General features: G+C 36.2%; 2 protein-coding genes across 2 annotated transcripts; both read right to left on the bottom strand.

The window, feature by feature from the left end:
• Positions 1-939: 939 nt before the first annotated feature.
• LOC128472753 (nicotinamide N-methyltransferase-like) lies at positions 940-2,553 on the bottom strand. The gene is made up of 3 exons (XM_053454733.1): positions 2,403-2,553; positions 1,941-2,148; positions 940-1,363 (listed from the first exon to the last, which is right to left on the bottom strand). The coding sequence occupies exons 1-3, from the start codon at positions 2,551-2,553 to the stop codon at positions 940-942; spliced, it is 783 nt and encodes a 260-aa protein (XP_053310708.1).
• A 2,020-nt stretch (positions 2,554-4,573) lies between these two features.
• Positions 4,574-10,090, bottom strand: LOC128472845 (nicotinamide N-methyltransferase-like). Its single transcript, XM_053454847.1, has 4 exons — positions 10,033-10,090; positions 9,031-9,096; positions 6,344-6,551; positions 4,574-5,054 (listed from the first exon to the last, which is right to left on the bottom strand). Exons 1-4 carry the CDS (start codon positions 10,088-10,090, stop codon positions 4,631-4,633), a joined length of 756 nt encoding a protein of 251 aa, XP_053310822.1. The 3' UTR covers positions 4,574-4,630.
• Positions 10,091-11,197: the final 1,107 nt, after the last annotated feature.

Below are 11,197 nucleotides of genomic sequence, written 5' to 3' on the forward strand. Positions count from 1 at the left end.
TAGTTCAAAAGGTAACTTTTATTAACTTGATTAAAAATCCACCACCTAATATACAATCAACTTATAAAATGTAGTCAATCTCCGTTCATATCAAGTGAGATAGCTCTGATTTTACATAGTATGCTTTTATGCTCTGGGTACAAAAAAAGTCCAAAAATTAGTAAGATGTTATATCATAAATATTTGCAGGTCACAAATTGCTAATTTTAGCGAGTCTCTGTATCCCAGCTGGAAAAAAACCTGGCATTGAAAGAGTTAAACAAATGGGTTTGCAATACCCATAGGGTATAAAGAAATGCATGCTTTGATGGGGTTAGTTGAATTGGTCAGGTTCAAAGATGCCCCAAATAGGACATGGGTGCAGACTGCCCAGATGTCAAAAATTAAAATAAAATGCACACCTCCAAAACGTGGCCTTTTAGCCTCCAAACAACCTGACAAAGCTGCGCATGGGTGGTATCACTGTGCTTAAAGATGTTGCTAAACACATATTGGGTGGCAGTGACACATACCAAAAGCTGTACATTCATTACCACAAAGTTTGCCAAAGGCTGTTGGTAAAATTAGTCATGAAAAGATTAAAAACACTAGCATTTGAAATACCCTAAGGATTTTAGCTGAAAGTAGCATTAAAACAGGTCCACGGAGGGGGTGGTGCACTGCAGCTCCGGAGCTACAACTTCTGAAAATAACTTGGCCTGACATGTTATTTGGACTGTTGTATGAATTTATTATGCAAATTCATTTATAACATGAGTGAAATATTTTAATATGAGACATTTTGAACATCATATCATACAGTTTACCCCTGATAATATTTGTCTAAACAACATGCTGCTACAAGAAGCTTTGATACTCATGAATAACTCTAGAATAATATTAATTTAGCAACATTTTTTTAAATGTAATTTGACCTATACCTACTTAAGGAGTCTGTATTTAACCCTTCCTCTGTTTAATTGCAACAACAAAGAAAATTTTCTCATAGTCAGCAATATCCGTCATTGTTTTCCTGTTTTTTGCTTGAAACACTTCAATGCTATACCCTTCTTCTTTTAGAACCTTTCTGAAAAATTCTTCATCATAGGTTAAGATACCAAATGTCTGCTCAGCAATTTTATAATATGAAACATTAAAAGACCCAAACAATATTAGACGACCGCCTTGTTTTAACAAAGAGGAGATTTTTCTAAAATTGTTGATATAATGATTTTTATCTTTGCTGACGATTTCCAGTCCCCATGCACTTATGACTGCTTTCGGCAACAATGTTGGTTCAGTGGGATTATCTTTGGCTAAATCGCATTTCAGAACACGTTTAATTTTACTTCTTAACAATTCTTCTATTGTATCTTGCCCATCACTGAAAAAAGAAAACAGAGAAATATAAATCCACAGTTTTTATTTTTTTAAATTATTTTAGTGTTAAATTTGTGTCTATTCAACACAACACATTTTGAATACATCCATAATTATAATATATAATTTTGAATGGGTCCACGTAAATCACTTTTTCACATGCCTTCAATTATCACATCATTAACATCATATTGTTCATTTATTTTACTAAATATGTTCAAGATGGTTCGTTGTTTCAATCATTGATCATCCTCTAAAATCTGTTGTAGTTCTCCTTCATATAGTTGGAAAATACCAACTGATTCTGGTCTACATGATGATTCAGCTCTGGCATATAACTATAACTCCAATTGACATAACATCTAGTTGTGCAAAATCATGTTCCCATGAACTAAAGTCCAAGGAGTTGGCGCTACAAAGCTACATTTGGACAAAAAGCTTGATGATAGATCTTCCAATAATTATTCTGCCTAAAAAAGTTCTGATGCTCCGGATTTGTTATGGATATTTTGCCACCTTGTAAGTTTAGGACAAGTTCATTTATTTTACATAGTTTTGGCTGCTCTATTTATAATATTTACCTTGTTCCTACCAAGTCGATCATAACCTTTGATGCATGAGACCAGTCATAGGCCTCCTCGTGGCTGTTTAGCCACTTCTCCAATTCCAAAATGCAGAGATCATTAAATTCTAATACAGCAATTTTTTTGAAGAACTTACAAATTGCAAGGAGATGAAAGATACTTGGACCAACAGAGACGTCAAGCAACAAGTCTCCGTAAATATGACCTGCAGCAGACATATCAGGATTATCAAACAATTACAAGCAATGGGGTTTAAAATTGTTAATTTCGTAAATCTTAAAAAAAAAAATAAAAGTTAAAATCAGAAACAATCATCTATATTAGTATTACTACAGACTCATGACACATTGAATTCATGACTTATGTTTTCTGTTTATCTAACAAAAAAGATTTGATTTCTATGAATTCCAAGCACATTTTTACATTCAGTAAACACATTTTAATCGAGAAACAACATACCAGTCATTAATTCCTTATGTAAGCATTCCATGGGGTTTAGGAAGACATCTTCGAGGAGAGCTTCATCCGTTTTAGGAGAAAAATATGCATCGAGAAAGTGTTTGGGTTCAAAGGCATGCTCATGGTAATATTTAAGATCGGTGGAAGACATCCTGTTGCTGAACTTGCTGTACTTTATTTCAGAGAGATTTTACGTTCAATCACCAATCCCCTGTACTTATAGGTATTGTAAACCCTGAATATATTATTTTCTAATGTAATTCTATCATAAGACAATAAACAGAAATGTATTAGCTCGTCATGCGATGCTCTTCCAGGATATCCGTTGACCGAACAGGATCTGAAATCCTTATTTTAAAATTTCATATATTTTTATTGTTATGATTCATAATCATTCTACTATTTCTTATTTGTTCAATTACAAGACGAACCCTCAAAATTTCAATATTAATTTAGGAAAAAAAGAAAAAGCTTGAATATAAGACTACCCTATAGGAAAAAAAGTTGTATTGGTGAATATTAATTCACATGTAAACTATTTTTTCATATTTAATAAAAATATTTTTTGGTTTTCATTTCCTTTTTTCTGCCCCAGTTATGCACATCTGCACCCCAGATATGCCTTATACCCCCCCTTATATGCCACTCTGCCCCCCAGAAATGCCTTATACCCCCTATATGCCACTCTGCCTCCTTAATAAGCCACTCTACCCCCAGATAAACCTTTTAATCCCCTATTTGCCACTCTGCCCCCAGATATACCTTATACACCCATATATTCCCCTCTGCCTCCGGAAAACCATTATGCACCCTCATGCCACTCTTACCCCCCCCTGACTTACCAGTGCATCCCTAGACTTGTCCCCCGTGCTTCAGACTCCCTGGTGTCTAGTGGGGCAGCCAGTGGAGGTCTGTGTGATGCGCGCAGACAATCCCCACTGCTGCTGGCCGGTACTTCCCCCGGCACTTCTATGACTGAGCACTAGAAGGTCATGTCATGCCGGTGCTCTGTCATAGAAGCCCTGGCGGAAGTGCAGGCAGCAGCATATATTGTCTGTGCGCATCCTACAGGCATTCACCCCCTGCGGGATGCGCACAGACAACCTCCAGCGCCCAGAGGAAGTGCCGGCAGCAGCAGAGGTTGTCTGTGCACATCGCACAGACGCCCACCGGCTCCTGGAGAGGAGGATCCGGGTTCCCTGCAGAGCTGCGGGGTATCTGGATCTTAGTCTTGTAGTCAGACCTCTATTTGAGGTCTGATTATAAGACGACCTTGAATAGAAGACGAGAGCATTTGCTCAGAAAAAAACCTTGTCTCATAATCGAGCAAATACGGTATATTGTCTTTGTTAGTTGGTCCTGACAACATGTTGAATGAGCTTTAAAGATTATTTTTGCTTTAGAATGTATGATCATTATATTTTTTATTATACATAATTCATTATAGAATTATTTAGAATTAATTTAGTAGATTTAACCATAAATCATAGTGTAGGAACAAAACAATAAAAAAAAAAAAATCACAAAAAACAGGTACTGGTGAGCGCAGTATTTATTTAAATATAACATTATTCTAAGCTTGCGTGCAGAGCTCTCACCACCTAATGTATGTTTGTCTTAGTCTGTCAATTCTCGTTTTGTCAGACCCCTTGAATTTATGTATTGTAAGAAGCACTGCAGAACTTGTTGGTGCTATATAAATAAAAGATAATAAGAGTGCTGCACACACTAAGGGAATCAATCTCCACAATTGCCCCAAATGTTTCCTAAAATGTAGTAAATATCTCAAAGAAAGCAAAAAAAAGAGTTTTCATAATTTAGTATGGCAATTTGGGTAAAAATGTATTTCGAAGGAAAAAGAGACTCTTTTCATAGCAATCACTGCTCAGGGTATTAAACATAAGACAAGCATTGAAGCGAGCCGGCTTCCGTGAATTTGTAGGTTGCACTTGATGTTTAGTGAATAGAACTTTATTTTTTTAGTAAACCGAATGTGGTAAAAATAGAATGACTATGTCTTAATCACCTAGCCAGGCAATCTGATTAATGAAAGCCTATGGCGGAAAAGACTCTGTTAACAATGCCATAAAGAATCAGTTCACCCAAAATATCACATGACAACAATGGTGGCCACAAGGTTTCTCAGATAAAGGAAGTTTATTGGAGCAAAAAGAGACAAAATCTACATTACTGTATGTATACGGTGTTGTATTTTATGGTCTTTAACCCTACTTCTGTTTAAGTGCGCTGATAAACACAGCTTTTTCATGATCATTAAAATCGGTTAACGATTTTTTGACTTGTACTTCATAATATTCAATAGTAAAATCTTCACGCTTTAAAGCTGTTCTGAGAAATTCTTCATCATAACTTAAACTTGCATATTTGTGCTCCCCGATCTTATAATATGACATATTAATAGCTGCAAGCAATATCAGACGGCCGCCTGGTTTTAGTAAAGAGGAGATTTTTCTCAGATTGCTCATATACTCATTTTTATCTTTGCTGACGACGTCCAGTAAATATCCACTTGTTATGCAATCTGCTTTAGGTAACACGAGTGGGTCGGTAGGGTTATCTTTGGACAGATCACACTTCGCAATATGATTAATTTTTCTTTTCAACACATTTTCTTTTTCTTGCCACCAACCACTAGGAAGACAACAGAAAAAAAAGTTATTTTTGTACTGTCATAAAGACAAAGATGCAGTGTGTAAATAATACCCACTTGGCAGTTGTTGGTTTTCTAGACAGACTTACACAGGCTTGACCAAAACATCAATTTTGTGTATTCACAAAACCCAATCCGCCCGTATCTTTGAAGGAAACAACTCTGAATTGCCTTTAACTTCCTTGTTAGAGGGGTTAACTTACTAAGCTATGTAGCCTTGGGTCACTTGTATGGTGGGGGAAGTTTACCCCTCTAATGACTGGCAAAACCAGTTGCTCCTTCTATCCATCATCTGTACCTTGGGAAGGAGATAATACTGTAAATACTGGACAGGTGACAATGCGTTAATTTAGATAGGAACTCAAAAATGGATGTCCACTACAAGGTTTTAGAGAATTTGTCTCTTTGTTTCTAGCAAATGTATCAAGTGCTTCTTATATTTTCTTCACAGTCGTCCCTTTAAGGTATTACTACTTAAAACCAATGGTTGAGATGTGTAACCTTTTTTGTAGCATCAAATTGCAATGAATAGAAAGGCAATTGTTAAATACTGTTACGAAATATATACAGTGCCTGGTATAAATGAAATACATTGAAAGTGGCAGGCACAGAAGAAAAGTATATAATCGCATTGTTCCAAAAAGCAATATTGCAGATTATTTGAGAAGCTCATGAACATGTACACGCTTTATGCATGTATAAATAAATGTATATCTTTATATTTGTGTAGGGAGTCTGGGGAAACAGAGTCAGTACGAGGCGAGGACAGAAACGGAAAAGACAAATGTAAAGAAGACAGACATGATCTGAGGTGTGCCGAGATCATGATGGTCGGTCTGCCAAAAAGAGGGCGCACCCTAGTAATGAGTAATTAGAGAGAGGAGTGGGAGGGTGGAAAAACGAAACAATTGTCATCAACTGAGAGAAAGAGGGGCTAGAGGTTGAAATAGGCCCCAGACTCCGCCCACAAACATGGCCAATTACATAGCCTATCACTTGTGTACGGAGTCTGGGGAAACAGAGCCAATACAAAGCAACGACAGAAATGGAAAAGACAGACATGATCTGAGGTGTGCCGAGAGCATGAAGGTCGGCACGCCAGAAAGAGGACAAAAAGGTGAAAACATTGCAATAAACTTAAATTTCAGACTACAAAACACACACATATATATATATATATATATATATAAATAGCGCTACAGAATTTGATGACGCTATATAAAACAATAATTATATATATATATATATGTATATATATATGTTATCCCACCTTTTTCCTTCCAGGTCTGTTAGAAACATTGATACATGAGACCAGTCGTAGGCTTCCTCATGACTGTTTACCCATTTCTTCAATTCAGAGATGCAGAAGTCATTGAATTCTAATATGGTAATTTCTTTGAAGCATTCACAAATTGCAACAAGATGAAAAACAGCTGGGCTAATACTGATGTCAATCAATAAGTCCCCATTCATATGACCTGCAGAAGAGGAAAGTAATGTTATCTGTTTCAATCAACAATAGCAAAGGCACTAGGGTAACTTGTTTATTTAGACCATAGGGACTCAATTCAATGACCTGTCCAAACCTCAATTACTGTGAATGGTGGTTAAAAATGTATCGTTTTTAATTGAAAACATTTAAAATGCAGACTTATGGGGAAAAAGATCAGACTAATGAAAAAAAATACAGACTAATAAAAAAGCACTAAAACCATAAGCAATATTTCATCTTTCAGGGCACATGCATATAAAACTTTAAACGTTATCACCTTTGTTTACTACTTTGCAGACATATGTGAATAGCAGAATAAATGTGTTTATATCTACATCTGAATACCTGTATCTACATAAAATTGTAATTAATAATTTAATGTTAAGATAATAATTAATAAATATGAGCATTAAGAGCTGCAAAAAAAAAAAAGACTTCTGAACAAGTGGCTAGGGAGCATTAAGACAAAAAAAATATTAAATAGATGTCATAATACAAAATGCAAGTAGTGGTGCGTAGTGCTGAAAATTCTGATTGGAAAATTAACATACAAAACTAGTTTAGTTTAATATTTAATAGGGCTCGGTTAACAGAGATCTAATTTCATTTAGACAAAAAATACGCGTTAGACTTGTGCATTCAGATTCATACAAACTTGTTTTTTTTTAATGAAAATTGCCTGTTTAGTGCCTTTGTTCGAATCTTCAATAAGGAGGAGAATTCCGGCGAAACAAACGAAAACGAATGGAAAAACCATTGAAATTTCGTTCATTCATTTGCCTGCTATAGATGAGTCATCTCTCCCACTGATGATGTTGCTTTCTCTGGGGTCATACAGGCTTAAACAAGCTATGATTAGCATTCTGGCAGCATTCAGAGAAAATGTGGTTAAGGTTCAAAGTGGGTACATGTGTTAAGCATTCAGAGCCCAATAAAGCTAACACGTGCTGCTTATTAAATATTAGCAAATTCAGTCTTCACAGGGAGATACAACACTGTAGGGGGCACATACAGGACTAGGGGTCACAGAGAGAGGCAGATTTCATTTCCGAGTTAAAAAAAAGTTCCCCAAATTTTGTTCGAACTGAAAGGGCAGAAAATGGAATTCATTGTCCAAAAGCAAAAAATAAATGGAAATTTTTTGCCTAAAATTATTTTAAGCCTTGTGCATAGGTCTAATAGGTGTCAGCATTGCAATGTTTATATGTTAACCCATTTTTTATTTTTTTGTTCTGGCCATGATGGAACAAAATACATTGATAAAATGTATTCGGTTGGATGCACAGCAGTGGTTACCAGTTTTTTTAGGGACTTTTCATGTTACTACTGCCTCTATGATTGATTTATGTATTTATTTTACTAGGTAGTGCAGTTATGGCTTGGGAAGGAAGGGGTATTCCAGCTTGTCAGAACCCCAAACAACCTTCCTGTGCATGATTTTCCCCCAAACAGCCTATCTTTGCCACCAAAAAAGATGACTAGGAGAGAGGATTCTGGTGGTGTGTGTGGTGTCAACTGGACATGGGGTGCCCAGACCATTTGTTCTGTAAGTTGCCCCCTGTAAGTGCTACAGAAGTGCCCCAGAAGGCCAGGTTCTCGGAGAAGTGAAAGAAGACAGACAAAAGAAGACACAGGGATAAGCAGCAAAGAAACAAGGCAGAAGCAGGTGGTAAGATTAATGCGGCCCTGGCCCCCAGATGCATCCCTGTCCTTAGGTGCCCCCCCCAAGAAAAATAAAAGGCACCCTAAGTCTTTAAGAAAATTTTAAAATAAACTTAACTTAAAAATCCCCTTTGTATTGTTGAAATTGTTAAAAAAAAGGTTTAAAAATAATCCTTGCAATAAATTGCTTGTAAATTAAAACCAGAATATTCCTGCACTACATACTCTAAACTAATCTGCATACTATTGCTATGCTTACATACACCTCCATCCATTCATACATTTCACTTCAATCCTGCAAGCCTCTTTCTGCCCCTTCTGCTCTGGCCCACCTGAGGAGAGGGCAAGCAAAGTGATGAAAAGGATTGAAGGGTTGGAGTGAAGGTAGATAAGGTAGAGTATAGGTGTGTAGGGAAGGAAAAAACAAGAAGAAGAGGAAGAGAGAAGGGAGAGATGAATGAAGAGAGAGGGGGAAGAGAGAAGAGAGGTGAGAGAAGGAGAGAGGAGAGAAGAAGTAGAATGAAATAGAAAGTTTTTGTTTGATTTTTTTCAGAGGTTAGGACATGGAAACAGGACAACTTAAGTCTCATTTTACTGAGAAACATCAGCACCTTAATAAAAACAAATTTTTTTATACCTAACATAATAAATGCAAATATGAATCATTTTTAAAAATAAAAAGTAATCAGTGCTAATTACTAGATTTAAATTCTTAAAATGAATATTATAAATATTATAAATTATAAATAAAAAGATTAGTTTAGTTTGGCCGTCTAGAAAATGAATAAAAAACCAAAACTTACCTAAGGCTTGTACTTTATGCAGATATTTCATTGTATTGACGACAACCTCCTCTAGAACCTGTCGGTCTGTTTTTAAAGAACAAAATGTATCCAGAAGATGTATTGGATTAAACTCATGTACATGATAATATTTCAAAGAGGTGGAAGTCATCTTGCTTTTGAATCCAGTTGCGTTTAGGTTAGATAGATCAACAATACTGTAGCTCGGTTACTGCTGAACCATAAATATGTAAGGTATGAGGGTAAACATTGATACTGAGCATGATTTGTGTTCGTCATATGATACCCCCCAGGATATCCACTAGAACATGAAGTCAAAACCTTGTTTTCTAAATTACTGGAGGGTGTTCCTATGTTTTTATTAACGTTGATGGTTAATTTATATTGCGATTCATGTGATGGAGAGAACTAAACCTAAAAAAAAGGGCAAGATGAATGGCGGTTGTAAGCTGTTGGCGGCTATAGAGATGTAAGGGCAGATGAAAAATTTCAGAGAGGGAACAAATAAAGATGGCTACCACCCGCGTTGTGCACAACCGAGTCTACAGATGTGATTTTTCGGCAAAAATAGCTTGGGGAAGCGAAAGGGGTAAATCCATACAGGGGGATTGTGCAGAAAAATTAAAGCCACCAAGCAGCTGTCAAATGCATTAAAGTGCATATGATTTTTTTTTTGTTCTAATGAGAGTTGGATTTAGTAAACCTGCAAGTCGACCTTTGCAAAACTTTTGCCAACTCGCAAGCACTTACACTTCGTTAATAGACACCATACGTTAAGAATAGGGGTGTTAGGGCTACAGCGTTGAGATAATAACCCAATTGAATATTAACAGGGCCCAGGATTCAGGCCAGTGTGGACTGGGCTGGAGAAATTAGACACAGGAAGTGGCAGGACTAGTGGGAGGTTACAAAAGCTTCAATGACTTCAGACCCCTTTGGATAAATATGCCTCTAGGATTTGTACCCCCACCCTGGGCTATTATCATGCTGTCTGACGTGTACCTAACTCTGGTTGCGCTTGCACCAGCGGCTCACCATGGACTACAAGCAGTGTGTCCATCGTGCAGGGGATGCTCCACGCGTGCAATGTCGGCACTCTCAGGCCCTCTCATCCAGTTACCAATATATCATCAGTTAGCAAGTTCAAGCTAACAGGACTCATAAGTAGCTTAATAGATTTTCTGCAGCATGGTGAGTATCCTAAACTTCATTGTCACAAGTGTGGTATTTTATCTCCATGCCTCCGTACCTTTACTTGAAATAATTTAGTACCCCCATTGACACTGCACACATCAAATACACTTGACTGCAGGTAAGTCATGGGTGCAAATTCAAGCTGGCTTCAGAGAATTTGCAAGTTGATGCCGACTCACATGTACTTGAAATTTAGTAAATAGACCCTAGTCAGTAGTAAATGCCACTGTAAGCTTATACGCAAACTTAAAGATACTGTCAATTAAAAAAATGTATAGATAACCCATGCTTTTTTTTTATAAGAACATTTTTATTGAAGAGAGACAGATCACAATATATAGATAGATGTTCCGTGTATCTTCCAGACATAAATAACCCATGCTTTAATATTAATGTAATATAAAAAAAGGAAATGACATTTTTTTTACAGGTTATGAATTTGTATACAAGTACTTCCGCAGAATAAAGGTGTCTTAAAGGATGTTCCCTTGAAAGTTCTTACTTTTAAAACATTTTATATGTTTATTATTATTATTATGAATATTATTATCATTACTACTTAATTTACATGACAACACTCATTTTTTACAGGATATATATATATATATATATATATATATGTATGTGTGTGTATGTATGTGTAATGTGTTATGTTGTATGTGTAAACGAATGAAGATTTTGCATCTCTGATTTTCCCTGAATTTTAGTGAATTGTAAAGACACATACCACATATACTGAAAATCCCTTAAGTATTATTATTATTACACACAATGCAGATATTTAATTGCGGTTATGATAGCTTCCTCTAGAAGTAGCTCTTTTAGGAGAAAAAGTAGCTCTTTTAGGAGAAAAATTGTATCTAGTAGCTGCGTTGTGTTGACATGAACATGATTTAAAAGCTGATCAGCATCCTGATACTGAATCCTGTTGAGTTTGTTGCAGCTAGGTTAAAAGAACACGGCAGATCGTTTG

This window comes from Spea bombifrons, chromosome 1, assembly GCF_027358695.1.
Source record: "Spea bombifrons isolate aSpeBom1 chromosome 1, aSpeBom1.2.pri, whole genome shotgun sequence".
NCBI classification, from domain to species: Eukaryota; Metazoa; Chordata; class Amphibia; order Anura; family Pelobatidae; genus Spea; species Spea bombifrons.

Coding starts and splice junctions, on each gene's coding strand:
- LOC128472753 (XM_053454733.1), bottom strand. CDS start 2,553: ATGTCTTCCACCGATCTTAAATATTACCATGAGCATGCCTTTGAACCC. Junction 2,149..2,402: donor ACATAAGGAATTAATGACTG/GTATGTTGTTTC, acceptor TGTCTGCTGCAG/GTCATATTTACGGAGACTTG. Junction 1,364..1,940: donor ATCGACTTGGTAGGAACAAG/GTAAATATTATA, acceptor TTCTTTTTTCAG/TGATGGGCAAGATACAATAG.
- LOC128472845 (XM_053454847.1), bottom strand. CDS start 10,090: ATGGACACACTGCTTGTAGTCCATGGTGAGCCGCTGGTGCAAGCGCAA. Junction 9,097..10,032: donor GCAAGCGCAACCAGAGTTAG/GTACACGTCAGA, acceptor CTTTAAAAACAG/ACCGACAGGTTCTAGAGGAG. Junction 6,552..9,030: donor GCATAAAGTACAAGCCTTAG/GTAAGTTTTGGT, acceptor CCTCTTCTGCAG/GTCATATGAATGGGGACTTA.